The sequence below is a fragment of the Panthera tigris genome, chromosome F3 (assembly GCF_018350195.1).
Source record: "Panthera tigris isolate Pti1 chromosome F3, P.tigris_Pti1_mat1.1, whole genome shotgun sequence".
NCBI lineage: Eukaryota > Metazoa > Chordata > Mammalia > Carnivora > Felidae > Panthera > Panthera tigris.
In genome coordinates, this window is record NC_056678.1 from 44,651,659 (window position 1) to 44,668,464 (window position 16,806).

Consider the following 16,806-nt stretch of genomic DNA (forward strand, 5'->3'; position numbering starts at 1 on the left):
AGATTTCTCTACCATAAAGTTGTTCTAGTTTATGCTTTGTAATTAATACGTGTATTTTGGGACAGATACTTGGAGACCATGTAAATATCATGTTATTCTTCAAAACTTACACCTATCCGTTTCAGCATGTATTGATGATTCTTGTTTGAATCAATTATTATTATGGTTACCAAATGGTAATTTTCCCAATTTCCATCATTTTTTCTACATTTGTCGGTTGGGATTCTAATGTAAGGAAGAATTTTCCATCTCCCCTGTACATTTGTCCGGTTATTTGTTTATATCAGTTTGGACTCATGGATTCTGATTTTACTCAATGGGTTATAATCCTTTACTATCTTTATTTATTTTAATGTTCATTCCAGATTTGATTAGTGGAGTCCCTTCAAGCTGGTTCTTGTGTCCTTTTAACATGTCCCCACCATTCAACTTTCTGGCACAAAAAGATATTCTAGGCTCATCTTATACTTTCTTTTCTTCAAAGCTCCGGAGTAAAGAGTTCTCTTCAAAGAGTCCTGGATCCTATTAATGGTGAATGGTATTTAGAAATGATGGATGCTAGGGGCGCCTGGGTGGCTGAGTCGGTTAAGCTTCTGATGTCGGCTCAGGTCAGGATCTCATGGTTCGTGGGTTCCAGCCCCACATCGGGATCTCTCCTGTCGGCATGAGATATTGTCTCCCTGTCTCTCCCCTCCCCTGCTCACGCTCTGTCTCTCTCTCTCTCTCTCTCTCTCTCTCCCTCAAAATTAAATAAATGTTAAAAAATTTTTTGAAAAAAGAAACGATGGATGCTAGATGTGCTCTTTGTTACTATAGTACCACAGTTTATAGTTCCTCTTAGCAGAGATAGTACACACAACACGTGCGTGTATGCGCACAGGCATATACCCGCATACTTCTCTGCGTCTCTATCTATATGCTTATCTATATTAAAGTCTATGAGTCCCATTAATATCTTCAATTCCAGTCCAGCAGCACATGTTCTATTCAATTTTCTCCATTCTCTACATTTATAACCCTGTTATCTCAACAGTGAGAAACCTGGTACCCATTTCCCATAATATATTTATTTAATTGCTATCGTCCTAGACTGTACACAAAATAGTTCCAGAGTTGCTAACTCATGCCTCTGAAAAAGAAGACTACTAACTAGGTTTTAGTACTGGTTCGGAGGCTTTGTTTGTTTTCAACCTTCAGGACCAAAACGCAGTGTTCAGAAGTTGGTTGCTAGTTCCTTCTCTTCCAGCCTCCAGACCTTTCACGTGGTTGCATTACTTATTAGAAGTACCATTTGGTTTATTTATCTCTGTCTGCATTTAATTTTTTCCCTTTCAGAATGAGGTCTTGATTGACCTTTCTGACTGCCAGATCTTTTCTCTGGGCTAGAGATTGAGTGGCCTCAGGAGAGGCGAGGGACCTGCGTGTCCTTAGGCGCAATCAGGGCTTTATCAGAAGTCAGTGTGGGGGCCACAGGCCAGACACAGGGCAGACACCGAGGATCATCCTGGGGCCACTCCGCCCTCATTGCCGGGCCCACCGTGACTCCACCTTATGGGTTGTGCCCCTTGCTTTCTCCTGAGATGACTCCTCTCACGTTCTGCCTGCTGTTCTCCATGACCACCTCTCTTGCACTTAGGAAACCAAGATTCCAGCTCTCATTTCAGTTCTAGGCTGTGACTGTGAAGACTGTTCACCAGTAACTCATGTCATATGCTCCATGTTGTACCTTGGACGGTCTTGATCCGGTCTCTCAGACGTGAAGCTCTAAGACACTGCTCGCCGACACCCATACTTACAGAATTTCCGGCCCTGTTGCTGGACCGTTTGTCAGCTCCCTGTTCTGATGCCTCAAGTGTTTCTTCTCCTTGGCTTTCTTCCTCAGATACTCCAGCCTCTCTAACAGCTCTTTTGCACCAATTCTGACCTGGCCGTTTTCTCCTTCCTGTGTGAGGATGGCTTCCAGATTCCCCTTCCTTTGCCCCATTTAAGTCTCTTCCTCCATCTCCTGCACACTCATTCTGTTTCTCTCCTTCCTCCAGACACATATAACATGTCGGTGCTGCTGATTCCAGCTCTTCTGAATCTTGCCTTCAGCTTAAGTTCAAAAACAGATGGACCCAAAGCATCCTAGATGCTGTGCCAGTTTCCACCACATGAAAACAAATTACTGAAAAGCATCAGGAAATTTTAGAATAGTTTTGAAGTCTGCTCTTCTGTCTTCTTCCCAGTCCTCCCTGCCTGACTTCTCTCTCTCTCCTGACCCCTTTCCACATCATACCTGCCATTTTCCATCTCTTCCTTGTGTGCCTTATTGGACCAAGGCTGGTTTCTAAAACCTTTGCCCCCCATTTCACCCTCTCTTTGTGCAGGTAGGTTTAACCATTGGGAAGAAGCCATGGGGATGTTGAGGATCCAGCTGGGTCGTTGCTCTTTTTCTAATTGTCTGTGCCTTTTTTGAATCCCCCATCAAGGACTAAGGAATTTCTATCTCTTTGACTATCAGATGAGGCTGGGTTCTCTGTGTTTATAAATGTGTGTACCTTCACTGGCCAAAGAATTCACTGACTTGGGAATAAAGGTTATGTTCTTCTAGTGACTTTGTCAGTAGGGGTGCAGAAAGGCTCTGTCCAGTACCACAGCTTACCCTTGTGTGCTATATATAAATAGGGAGCACATCCCTTGGGAAACACTGACATTGTACCCACACCACTGCTCTCTTCATTCTTGCAGTTTGCTACCAGCTTTCTTCCCATGTTCTGTAGAACATTGTTGAACTGCAACGTTTCTAGTCACCATGAATACGAGAGAAAGACAATCATCATGGTGGGGACAATTACCTTACAGGTACATCTTGCAGACATTGGCAGTCATTTACAGAGCATCGCGAGAAAGTTGTTGGCACAGTCTAGTAATTAGCAGGTGCCCACTGTGACCAGAGTACTAGACACTGTAGGAACTGTCCTCAAGAGAATGTCCTCAGGGAATGGGCTTCTCAAAGTTCAGGGACCCATGACTCATATGCAAATTATGGTATGTATATACACAACACCTCCCTCCCTCCCTTCTTTTCTCTTTTCTTCAGAGAACTCTTGGAAGAGAATCCTTAGCTTCTCAAAAGGGCCTGGGGTGTGTAATCACCCCTAAAAATATTTTATAAACACATTTTATGGCACAAGCTGGAATACACACATGTACAGACATTTCATGGTGTATTTTTAAATAACTAAGAACAGCATTTTTGTAAAACAATCCCTATAAGTCTTGCTCTATGTGTTGTACTCTGATATCTTCCACTTCGTTCTGTGTTATTATGTCCCACTGTTTTCTGTTTCAATTTTTGAGAACTGCTAGGTGGTAACCTGCTAAATTGATGTATTAACCCCACTAGTAGGCTGTATCCCCATTTGAAAACCATTGCTTTAAGAGCATTGGTTCTTAAAATTCTGGTGTGCGTGACATTACCTAGGACGTGTATTTATAGTGCACATTCCTGAGCGTCACTCCACCCCTAGCAAGTCAGAATCTCTGGCATAGGAGCACAAAATCCACATCTTAAACAAGCACCCAGGTGATTCTGATGCAAGGTGATTTGGGGTCCTGAAGACTCGCACTTAGAGAAGCTGCTGTCTCTCAGACTTAGGAGCCCGGCCGCTCAAGGCTTCAGGTCACACACTCACTTGGAGATGGTAGATACTAGTGGGCATTATCTGCACCCACACTGAGAATCTCCCCATGGATTCTCACTCTTGGATCTTGATTTCCCTTGAGAGTCTTCTTTTTCTAAGAACTGCGGTGGCCCTTGTGAAAGCAGAGAAGGAGTTAACTGAGGCCACAGAGCAGAGAGTGAAGGAACCCAAGGGTCATTTTATAGAGTGGCCGGGGTGTGGCCCAGCGCTTCAGTCGTGCCCAGAGCCAGGCCCAAATTAGAATGGGGTGGGATTCAAAACTGCCTTTCCTGGCCACTCGCCTTTCATGTGTAACCACATGCAGTGTGTCAACATACTTTCCGGCGCCGTCAGGCACCAGCAGTTTTGCTCCCTCTGAGTTCACGGACCCTCGGTATTCCTGTTATGTGTTGTCTTGGAATGGCCTAGTGCTCTGGGGCTCGGGCAGCTGAGCGGCGTCCATTAACTCTTTTGGCGCCAGGGCTTCACAGATGCTAAGGGCCTTTTAGTTGAAATAGAGCAACAACCGCCGTGAAACAAGAACGTGATCGCCACTCAGGAGACCTGCATCCTTGCCCTGTGCCACCCCTCTCTGTGACCTCTGTTTCCTCACTTGGAAAATGACAAGTTTGGTCTCGACTCTGGACCATCTAGAAAGTCTCTTCTAGACCTGAAGTTTCCATGATTCTACTTTTTGTACCCTCTGGCTTTTCCCTCTGTGTCTTACAAGTCGTCCTTCGAAATCCACTTCTAGGTGGGGCACAGGAGATTCACTGAGTGTGGGAGTTCCCAGAGAACCAGATGATAGGTTCATGGCAACAGAACGTGTTCCTCTTTAGTGCACTGATGCAGTACGAAACTTAAAAAGCAAGTTCATTGCAAATTTAGGTAATAAGGCTTGGGACTTTTGAGATGTGTTTATCTGTTCAGACGTGACTCTAGCCAGTTTGTTTTGTGAGTGTGAGCCCATTGTATGGCCTGTCAAGTAATAATAATGGCTATAACAATAATTACAGAAGATGACAATACTGATTTGTAGATGTGGAGCACTTTAGCGTTGATGAACTTTTTTTATGGCCGTCACCTTGTTTGACTTGATCTTCGTAATAGCCAAGTGAGTTAGGCAGGGTGGGTCTGCTGTCCCCATTTACTTTTTTAAGCAGATAAGGAAATTTTGAGGTCCAGAGTGCATCTGTGACTGATTCAAGATTACCTGGCTTTAGGAAGTGGCAGAACTAAGACTGGGCTCTAGGTCATGAGCATGGTTCGGGGTGCTTTGCAGAGGACCACCTCGCTGGGAGGGGGTACCATCATTCATCCAGATAACTCACAGACCTGTAGAACTCAATAACTTACCAACTTGGAAATTGACCAGGGCATCTCTTACTCCATCCAACCCTTTAAAATTTTGCCAGCAGAGTATCAGCATGGTTAATAATATGCTGTTGTTCAGAGCACATAAGCCGGTGGGCGCACAAACTCAGCCACTCAGTAGCCACCCAGATACATGCTGCAGCAGTTGATTAGGCAGGATTGATGGAGGCTGGAGATACTAACTATTCATTAAATGAATCATTTCACTGTGCACAACACTTAAAAGATTTCTGTGGCTGTGGCATCTGTCATTAGTCAGTGCTGGTTAAGTACCGGCCCATTTCTTGGTGATAGGTGTTCACTGACTATTCCAAAATATACCCTGTCCTCAAAGGACTTCCAATAAGGTCAGATAAATATCAAAGTAACACATGAGAACTGATAACAATGCGTGGGGTTGATCTGATGACTGTTTAGACTTCATTCCACTTAGCTCTGTAGTTTCACAGAATCAAGTCATATTTGTTTATTCCTCATTCCTCATTGTTATCGTGAGCCATGTAAGGAACTCATTATTCCATTAGGAGGTATTCAGGAAGGGGAGGTCTGAAACTTAGGGATACCCTTTCTTCCCAAGTGGCTTGTCGGTACTTGGCATGGTTAAGCGCCATTTGCTAGGCAGGAGTTTCTGGCTATAGATCAAGCTTCCCTGCTCGTGCCTGGTGCCAGGGAGATGCCTGCTCCCAAGGTAGTGGTTACTGCTTTGAAAATAAGTGTGTGGATTTTTGAGTGACGTCATTCCAGTTTGGCACAGACAGGTATTTATTTCTCTGGAATGAACTACCAGGGGTGAGCCAGGCTGTCTGTCTCAGTCATCTCCCAAGATTTCATTTCATTCAAAAAAATCTGCTAACACATCTGGGTGTATTTTTTTTTTCCCTCTGTATGTTTGTCATGTGCTGTAATTACTTATGGGGTTTCTGGTGACATCTTAATTAACTAGAGAAGAAAAAAACTGAAGATATAATTGTAGAGTTATTCACGGATTATTCTATAGAATTATTATATGAGTTATTATGTGGAATTATGAGGAATATGTGTTAACTGTTAATGTAGATGGTTAAAGAATCCTTTTAAACTGAGAAACGTGTATTACTTGTTTGTTCCTCGGTCAGCAATATGATGTTTTATTTTAAGGGAATTAGTCAGCTCATACCTTTTGGTATGATCACAGCGTATTTGGGGAGGGAAATGTCCTATATAAATGAATTTCTAGGCCTTTGGTTCTATGGACTGTATTGGGGTGGAGTGCATAGTGTTTGTTCTCTAGCATTTAGATTGTACCCAGAGTACACAGGGAAGAGTTTAGTGTAGCCTCTTTGTTTTTACCTCCCTACAGTTCTGAGAATGCTAGTGGCAAGACAGGTATAAACAAAGGGAAGGTCCCAGGTCTACACAGAGAAGGCTGCTGGGGATCTTCTACGTCAGCTAGATCAGGGTTTCACAATGGTCGGTGTACACACGGGCATCAAGACCAGGATAAGATGTGGGTTGTGGCTGGTGGACAGTCTAGGGGCAAGAAAACCAGGTGTTGGATCCAGAAGGTTCTGCAAACATGGGAGAAGCCGGTCAGAAACAAGAGTGTTGCTCCCTGTATCTCTAGTGCCCAGAACAGGACCTGGCACATAGTAGGTACTCAGTCAGGATTTGTTGAATGAATGAAATAAGAAGACTTCAGAGCTCAAGGACTCAGAGAAGGGGTCTGGACAATAAGATGTCAGAAATGTAGGCAAGAAAGCTAGGCAGATTTAAATCTTGTGTAGATGCCCTCCACTGCTATGTCTGGTCTCATGGGGTCCACGAAGCTGTCTTGAGTGATTAAAACAATCTCCAACCTCCTCTCCCTGCCATGAACACGGGGTGGGGTGGGATGGTTGCAAGGAAAGCAAAATCCCTTGCCTGTCATCAATTGATGGGGAGACATCTCCAGTTAGGGTCTACAACGGCTCAGATTTGAGAATGTCTCCCAGTTCTCTGACCTAACCCAGGGGAACCTTGGTCCTGTAATCACTCAGGAAATAATTATTAAGATGTCAGACTCGGTGTTAGTCCAGTTCTCAACTTCAAAGCAGATTCTTCAGCTCTCAGCTCTTGGACAAGCCATGATCCCAGGGGTGTGGCTGGGCTCCCTGGAACGAATCCAGAGCCACAAGAATTCCATTTCCATACAGCGCTTCCCCCAAACCTGATTATAGAGGACAATTTAGACTATTTTGAGTAAGGTGGGTACACCACTGCTTGAATCCTTTCTAATCATCTGTCTAGGCTACCGAGGACAATTTGTGGGATTAACTTGTCCCTGAAAATGTGAAATCTCATTTCTCTATACATAGAATATACATTTTTGCCTTTGGCCCTTTCTCTGTCTCTGAGCTCTCCTACCCTGATCTCACTGCTGGCAGAGCTGAAGCGGAGCTGTGATAAGCCCCAAGAAGTGTGCCTGCCCCCTCCCTTCCTGCCTGCTGTCTTTGAAAGATGCCTCCAGGCCGCCACTGCACTCCTGGGCCGAAGAACCAGCAGCCAGCGTTACAGGCAGAATCTTTTTCAAGTCACTTCCCACCTTGGTGATTTTTTCCCCCTCCTTTTTTTAACACCTTCCCCAGCAAATCCCATCCATCCTCTGGCTTATCTGGGTCAGCAAGGGCCTGATTTTATGCATGGCGCGTCAAACCATAAATCTGCTGCGGCTTTGCCTCTCCATCCAGCCCGTCTGCTTCTGTCAGCATCAGCAAAATGCATAATAGAGAAAATAAGCCAGAAAGGCTAATAACGTTCATCTGAATAAAATAATCTCTTTGGCTGCCTCAGTTCATTTCATTTTAATCAAGGTGCCAGGAGGGAATTTAGGCTTAAAAATGCGACTCCCCACTTGTCACTAGTTCCCTGTCCAACTGTCGCGAAATGATCCCTTTTATTAAGCAGGTGCCTTTTTAAAAATATATATCCTCTTCATAGGTGTATGCTCAATAACATATATTGAATGTATTTAACTCATTTTGGGTCTTGTCTGTCATCACATCTATGTCTATTTTCAAAGGTGAGAAATGGTATTTTTCTTAGATGTATTGATATTTGCCATCCCTACATACACACTGGCGGGTCTGATAGGAATTCTGCAAAAGAGAGGCTCGGAGGAAGTTGCCGAAGCACCTAGGGTTCTGGTGATCGGAGTTCCCTGTGGCTTCCTTCCTGTCCCCTTCAGCGCACAGTTCCCTGTGTGGAATGCAGGACTGACTGTTCCACCCTGGTCCTTAGGGGGAGGGCAGTGGAAGATTAAATTCTGCTTTCCCGTTGGTACCTCCCTCACGTCTTCCCAGAGACTTACAGCTGCTTGGTTAATTGCCTGTTGCTGCTGTCCTATCCCCACCATTATTTGCCAAGGGCTGTGCATTTTCAGCAGGCTGCGCTCTTGGCCCTGGCCCAGGGCCGGGTGAGGAGCCTGTTGGAAATTGATGAAAGCCGATCCTTAGTTTGTTTGGAAATAAAAATGATAATATTTCTTCACATTTGTATAGTGCTTTACAGTTGATGTAATTCTCTTGCATTCAGCATCTCATTCCAGCCGCGCAACAGCCCCGTAGGTGGGCAGGTCAGAGACTGTTGGGCCTGACAGGAAACGCACCTCGGTAGACAAGCTCAGAAGCTCAAGCCATCCGGTCATGCCAGACTTGTGTCACGCGCCCCATCTGCAAAGCTGGGAGCCTAGCAATTCTTCATTAAATGGCACCTTAGGCCAGGAGGGCTTCCGGGATTTTACATCCCTGCTTTGAAGATCTTTAGGGGGCTAGACGTACACCAACAGGGCATGTGTCCATTTTATAGGTGAGACAGCTTCAGTGGAGCAGAGGAGGGAATATGGCAAAAAAAAAAAAAAAAAAAAAAAAAAGGAAGTGTAACATCGAGGCCAGCGTGGACCTTTATAGAGTTCTCTCTTTACCCTAGATATTGTAGAGAAATCCCTTTGAGCACTTGCTGCTAAGTTTGTTGAACGTCCATAAATAGTCTTAAGTTGAAGGAGAAAAACTGGGCTGATGTATTTGAGACTAACGATTCAGCTGTGCACGTTTAGCTCCACGCATTTCTAACGAGAATCTCTTCGGTGGATGCATAGCCAGCTTGTGACTTTCTGGGCCTCCTTTTTTCTTCTTTTTTTTTTTTGACTCCAGAGTCATTGCCTCTCCGGTGTAGTATTATGTTTTCTTGATCTGCCTCCTGAAAAAAATGTTAAGTAAGAAAAATACTTCTGGATATTTTGTCTGCTTTTTAGGGATTAGTGCTTGAGGAGGTTTGCAGCTGTTCAGTACATTCCTAAGGGATGCAGACCCTTTTCTTTAAATGCCCGAGTATTACACAACCTGACTCCAGGGGCGGGGAAAGTAAAGACACTGTGCAAACAAATGATAGATGGAAAAGATAGAAAGACAAATTTCAGTCTCCTAACCAAACGAAGTTCCCTCGGCTCGAGCAGCCCCAAATAAAAAAAGGCTGCGGAGCTGCTGAAGCAGGAAACCACTCTAGCAGAACCTTAATATGCTCCCCATGAAATCACGTCTCGTTGACTTGCTTATTTTCCAGCCTGAAGTGTGTTTCATCTTTGTTCGTGTTGGCCAGGCAAATTGTCTCTGTGGTGTTCCCCTCTTGCTACATGCCCTTTACCTCCCCTGCTCCACCGCCACCCCAAAATAAATAAATGAATTAATTAAAACACCTAAGTTGAAAGGAGGAATATGTCCAAGAAAGCATACAAACTCAAAGAACTAAAAATATGGCCTGAAAAGCGGCAGTCATAGTAAAAGAGACTAGGAACCCATACAAGAAACAGACAGCAGAGTTTAAGACTATCTTGAAAGGCTTTAAAAATAAAGATCTTGCATAAAATCCCCATACATGCAGCAGATCAAAGCAGTGTCTTATTGGTGTAAATCCACTTTTAAAGTGCAAATTTATGAAGAGTACTCGTTACAGGGTCAGTCTGTGAGAACAGGGAGGCTGTGTTCGTGGCCCCCAATAATGAAATCGGAATTATGAATCAGAGTTGCAGTTTTATATCCGTTTCAGCATCTAGGTTTTTTCTGGTTCTGGTGTGGGCTGCCCAGTATCAGGAAAATCCTGATTCACACAGATGAGTTACAATCTTGAGAGAGTTTGAAATTGGCCTGGGCTCTTGAAAAAGGGTAATTTTGTTTTGAAGTTGAATCGCTAACATCACCTAGCAGTTCTTCCAGTTCCCCTTCATAACTATTACTGGGTAAGCCCGGAAGTGTATACTAAGCATTAAGACAGTTGATGATGCTGCGCTGACATTGAGCAGGTACATGCTCACTACCCGACCACGGTGTCCTGCGAACCCAGCACCGGCCCCTGAGCCCTTCTGTGGCATGTAGTTTAAACTTGGCCTCTGTGGGTCGAGTCGTGTGCTCACCCTGAACAGCTTCGCCTAAGGAGGCACACAGGCTTGAATTAAAAGCGAAACCTGTGCAGAGCAACATCGATTCTAACCAATAGGTCATTTTTCAGAAGTTCGGATACATGCATTGATTCTTTATTCCAAAGTTTGCATACCATGAAACTCACATAGCAGCCCGTGAGACATCGTGATAGTGTCTACCCCAGGGAATCTGGGTCCCTTGCACATTTAACTGGAGGTTGCTCATTGAATGGATGTGTGACAGTTGTTGGAAATTGAAATGTGATTTTCTGTAATTCCAGACTTTCTCAGAACACACTTTAAAAACTCCTGCTCACCAACACCAATAATAGCCATCCCACTACATGCTGTCAGGATGGAAATATATGTGCTGAAAGTACTTTACCACCTTAGAACTTCTTAATAAATATAAATACATTAGTTTTAAGGCATACGGCTTTTTATTTTAAGATTCCCACTCTGCCCATCCTTTTTATTAATTCCTCTTTGTTTACTCATCCTTCTTCTGAGGGGCCCCTGGGGATTTATGCTCTGTATCCTCTTCCATGGCATTAGGTTGGTTTTGCCTCTCCTGCCTTCACTTGTGATCTGCGTTGTGCATTTGTGAGCTAGCGGACCCTTTGTTCATACCTACCTCTAGTGTTCTGCTATATTATAGCTCTTTTTCTCTCTCTCCCACGCAGCACTGTGATATCAGCACTTTCATAACTAAAAGCCCCTAATACTGTGTTTTGTTCACGTAAGATACAAATGTTTATGTCTGTGAAATTGAATTGTAGTACCATTTTTGTGCGTGAAGCACTCCAAGGAAAGGCCCGATAGAGACCACCAACCCATGTCCACCTATAAGAAGCAAATTGAGACCAGTTGTAAAGTTTAGATCTTGTGAGATCTGCCCTTTTGAAAATGCAAGTGTAATTGCCTGATACATTCCATGCTTGATGAAGACATGGATGCTTTGCCACCCGACAAAAAAGTAAATTCCATTACTTAGGGTTTTGTAACTGAAGCTGATTTGGAATGCATTTGAAAGTTTTCTTGCAATGAAAACAAGCAAAGGTCAGTGAATGCCCATGCTCAGCTTTGCGTAAGGATTGTTTCCTATTTGCTTTTTCCGGTTTGTTTCTCAGGTGCTAAACATTTTGAAAGGAGTGGATTAATTACATGTGTATATCTCTCTCAGCTAGTATATGTATTTTTATTTCCATAGAAATCTTTTGATTTTTTTTTCCTAGGAAGATAAGTGGACGTAATGTTGCCGAAGTGGTCAGCACATAAGTATTAGGTATTTTGTTTTTGTTTTTGTTTTTGTTTTTTAATGTTTATTTATTTTGAAAGAGGGCAGAGACGGAGCTCTCACACACACCAGCGGGGGAGGAGCAGAGATAGAGGGAGAGAGAGAATCCCACCAGGCTCCGCACTGTCAGCACCAAGCCTGATGCAGACTCCATCGCACAGACTGTGAGACCGTGACCTGAGCCGAAATCACGAGTTGAATGCTTAACCAACTGAGCCACCCAGGAGCCCTAGTATTAGGTATTTTGGCTGTAGATGTGTGATGCGTAGGGCAGAGGTGGGGGCAGATAGAGGACAGTTTCAGTTTGGACTCAGTTTCAGTTTGGACTTCAGTATTCATTGGTTTGAAGTAGCTTCTTGGTGCTGGTTAGACAGATATTTGACTTAACGGTCTGGTACGTGCTAAAGCCAGAGTAGCTGTGGTGTGATTATTTGCTAATAGTTACCTTACTACAGAATTGGAAAAGCCCCTTCTAAAGTTGCTCTGCAGATCACAGCTGCCCGAGAGCCTCCAGCTCTGAATGGAGGCAGTGCTGACTCAGGAACCAAGCCACTGTCAACTCACTTTCTTTTCATTAAGAGTCTGACTATAGGGAGGAAAGAGGGGAAAGAGAAATGAACAGGATAAACAGGTTGTGATTGTTTGCAGTGATTAAGAGCATTCTTTACAATCACAAGGCTTGGTTTTGAATCTGAGCGTTGCCACTTTTTAACTCTGTGACCTTGAACAAGATATCTAACCTTTCTCAGTCCGGTTTCCCAGATCTGCTGAATGCGCTTAATAACACCCCCTTCATCAGGCTGTTGTAAGGTTCAAGTTAAACAACGTGAGTACAGGGCCCAGCCACGTGCCAAGTACACAGTAAGCCCTTGATAAATAATACAACAAACAACCCCTACTTTCTGTTTCTCTTTTTAAAGAAACCCAACTTGCAAATGCAGAACTTTCTGTTGCTTTAATAGCGTTGTGAACTGAGTAGATGATCAGTAAATTCTTTTGGCTCACAGTGTTTTCATTAAAAAATGAGCACCTAGGTTTGGCACTTTACTGCCCCACTTGGACTGTAGAAGCTGTAGGAATACACCTGTTCAGATATGGTTTGTGCTCTTGGCTGTATGGGACATGACAAAAGGGCTCAACCGAGGGAAGTCAAAACCTCCTTAGATGCATTCTGTGGGACTGGCGTGTTTTTGGTGACTTTTTTCACGGCAAATGCCTCCAAGGTTGTCTTCACTGAATCCAAATATAGATAAATGTGGGGGGGGGGAGGGGGTGGCCTGTGTCCTCTCGTGATTTTTGTCTCTAGACCTCTAAGTGTTGTCTTCAACCCTAGACACAAACCAAATGACTTAATGGCTAAGGTTATGGACTTTGGAGTCAAACAGCCTAGACCGGTTCTAGTCAGACAACACAGAGCTGTGGTTCTAGTCCCTGACCCCTTCTGACTGTCTCTGTGACTCCTTCTCACTAGCCATGGGCAAGTGGCAATCTCTCTGAGTTTCAGTCTTCTAATTAGTAAAGTGGGGATAATGGTAGTTCTTTCCTTACAAGGAAATGATAAAACTTAGGGAATAATGCACGTCAAACATTTTCCAAGTTCCTAGAACATAATAGGTGCTCAACAGATAATCCTGCTTCTCTTCTTCTCCTCTTTCCTCCCTCTCCTTCTCACTCTTCTTATTTTCTGCACTGAGTTTTTACAAAAAGAGAAAACTAGAGGTGCAAGCTTTAGGAAAGGTATCTGTTTCTGGCTTGGCTTTGATCACTGTGATTTTGTGACATGGACTGTAAAGTCATAGCTGTTCGCTCTGGCTACTCACCAACACTGATTTTTCTTTCTTGTTGTTTCTCCGCAGGAAGGATCAGAATGTTCTCTCCCCAGTCAACTGCTGGAATCTCCTATTAAACCAGGTGAAGCGGGAGAGCAGGGACCACACCACCCTGAGTGACATCTACCTGAATAATATCATTCCTCGATTTGTCCAAGTCAGCGAGGACTCAGGAAGACTCTTTAAAAAGGTATATAGCTATTTCTAGACGTGGAGCTACCCGGGTGGGGCGATGACACCACCTTGTAAATAAGAGAAACACCTTTGTATTGGCCCACTTAAAAGGCTTTCTCTTGGTCATTCCTTACCATGGTCTCGTGGTGAGAAAATACTGAATAGTCCTTCTTTTCTTCCTTTCTGAGTTGAATTAATAGTAGCCTTGGGAGAGTAACCGTTTGCAAGATAGACAACCCCAAGACTGGCAACAGAGTTCATAATCTGCCTATATCAGTGATAATGATGTTTGCTTGGTTTCCTTGAGTGAGCTGTAAGGCTGTTGAGATTCAGGGACCTTCAGAGTCATTTTAAGTTTTCCTCTTCTAGTTCACGTATGTTTGTGATTCGGTTTAGTTTTCTTTCCAAGTGCTGATCTTAGCCAAGATGAACTTATGAATTTGGTTATTCTTATCATGTCATATCTTGGTCTTTGGGTCCCTGAATGCTTTTGGAACTCAGCTGTTTGTCATAATTCCTTGGGTGTAAGTTGAAAAATCTGACCAAGGGAAAACTCAAAATTAATTGTGGTAAACTTAAGAAACTCATGCCAAATTGACCTTATCTGTCGGTAGTGGAAATAGTCTCTTGGAAACTAAGGAGTTCTCTCAACCTGAGCTCTCAGTGGAGTCACTGATTCATGACTTTTGGTTACACATGGTGGTAAAAGCCCCAACCATTGTACATGATGTACCATGTCTAACATTCAAGCTCTGACATCCCCAGCAGATCTTAAAGAAGGCGAATAATCTGCCCACGGTTTTGGGTGTAAAGAGGGTATATAGAGCTATTTCTTTGGTTTCATATAGAGGAAATTCATTGGTTATCATTTGACAAAATCCACTGTTAAAATTTGAGGCTGGGAGACAAAGGACTTCAGTAAACAGGGCTGTGGCCAATAGTGGTCAGTTTTCCAATTCTTAACATTTGGAAGTTTTCCAGATCTTAGTAGGTCTGGAATTAGAGCCCAATTTCTTTTGTTTACACCAACATGAAAAAGAACATGATTTAGAATCTTCCATTTACATAATTGCATCTGTGTTGGGGCTTTTCCTGTGTCTTGGAGACAGGATATGAAGAGTAAAAAGCATCTGACAATGAAAAGAAGGAAGAGAAAGATAACTCCTCCCGGAGTTCACCAGCTATTTTTAGTGACCTGGCTATGCTGTGGTTGGGGCCATACTTCATTTAGGGGTGAAGGTACTTTTCACCATTTCCTCATGGTTTCCAGCGTCTGTTCTAGCTTCCTTGTCATTCTTTTGAATTATTCTGCAATGTTTGGTGGTGTGTGGGTGTGGCTAAAATTAACAACTGTAGTTAATATTGTATTGAATACTGGAAGTATTCTAGAGAGTAGATTTCAGGTGCTTTTTTCACACACTCACACCAAGGTAACTGGGTGAGATGTTATGTTAATTGGCTTGACTATAATCATTTCACTGTGCATATGTATCAAATCATAATGTCATACTCCTTAAATATATACAGTTTTATGAGAAAAAAAATTTTAAGCCTATTTAGGTAGAACCTTGACGGTAATCAGATGCCACTTCAGCTCTTCACTGTGACCTTGACGGCCTCTTAGACTATCTCTAGAAGGACAGGGTAGAGGGAAGGGTAGAAGGAAGGGTAGAGAAGAACCAGGCTGAAGAAGTATTATGGCCCCTCCAGATCTCACAGGTGTTTAGGCTGAAGGCAGCAGTTATTAAAGCCACAAATGTTTCCGGTTCTTTGGGTGCCATTCACATTTCACCAAGAGTCTAAGTGCACGAATTGTATGTAAGACATGGGGACTTTGCCCTCCAGAAGGAAAATCTGCCTGTGGATGATACTCCTAGCCACAGTCTCAGAGTTGACCTCCATCAACTGTGCATTTCTTTGCTGGGGGTATAAGGAAGAATTTCTAATTACTCATAGGACTGTGTATATATTACATTCCATTGAAGATAGTTGCACATACCACGGTCTTACAGCTGAATGCATTTTTACAAACTGAACACTCCTGATAACCAGCTCCCAGATCAAGAAACAGATTAGTTCAGTACCCTAGAGGCCTCGCTCATGCTTCCTCCTAGTCCTTGGGGGGTTGGGAAGGGTATTCCAAGGATAACAACTGTCCTGACTTTTAACAGCAGAGATTAGTTTTACTTGGTTTCTTAGTTTTTATAAGTAGACTCATACAGTGTGTACTCTTTTCCGTCTGGTTTTTCCCATTCAACATATGTGTGTGAGATTTATTCATGTTGTTGTGTATGGTTGCAGCTCATAGGACTTTCTCTTGATCTTTATAACTTTTCATCAGTTAAATTACGGTTGATTAGAGATATGCATAAGACTGTTAAATAGTCAATGTTTACTATCCCACTGGGTAAATAATCTCTTTTCTCTCTCCCCTGGGGTCCAATGTAGGCAGAGGGTTCTAAGGTAGATGCTGGTTTGGCAGATCACAAGTGTAAATCAATTCTGTTTTGGCCAGATGAGAGCCTCTCTCCTTTCTAGTAATGGACACAGAAGCATTCTCTTTCCATACCTCAATTTTTGTATTCTCTTTTGCTTAAAGTGTGTCGCACATAAAGACTTAGAATCCCAGTGGTTAAGATATAGTAATCAGATAAGAGAACTAAGGAATGAGCCTGGCCACGCTGTCAGTTATGTGAAGCTTCCCAGGGCTTGCTTTGCTCTATCAGAGCAGAGGTCTCTCCCAAGTGACTCTTTCTCTTGGGCTTAGCTGTGCTAGTAGCTCTGAAACCTTAGACAATTACTTCTTTCTGTGCCTTAGTTCCTAAAGTTTAAAAAAAAAAAAAAAAGTGTTTGGCCTGTATGATCTTCATGCTGCCTTCAAAACCTAATACACTGTAGTTCTATGATGAACTACATCCAAGTAAATTGGAGTCCCCAGGATGTGGGCAAACAAAAGTGGATGTGGGTATGGAGAGGGGGCTAGCTTAGGCAATTAAAGATCGACTTTCTTGAGGAATGAAGCACTGTTTCAGATTCTTC

At 43.2% G+C, this 16,806-nt stretch overlaps 1 protein-coding gene across 8 annotated transcripts in view; it reads left to right on the forward strand.

The window, feature by feature from the left end:
* SRGAP2 (SLIT-ROBO Rho GTPase activating protein 2) overlaps window positions 1-16,806 on the forward strand; it is a 233,044-nt gene that overhangs the window by 103,437 nt on the left and 112,801 nt on the right. For all 8 annotated transcript variants that reach the window (XM_015535288.2, XM_015535289.2, XM_015535290.2 and 5 more), the window contains exon 4: window positions 13,621-13,783. In XM_015535288.2, the coding sequence (XP_015390774.1) occupies window positions 13,621-13,783 (163 nt within the window). The remainder of the gene's footprint in view (window positions 1-13,620; window positions 13,784-16,806) is intronic.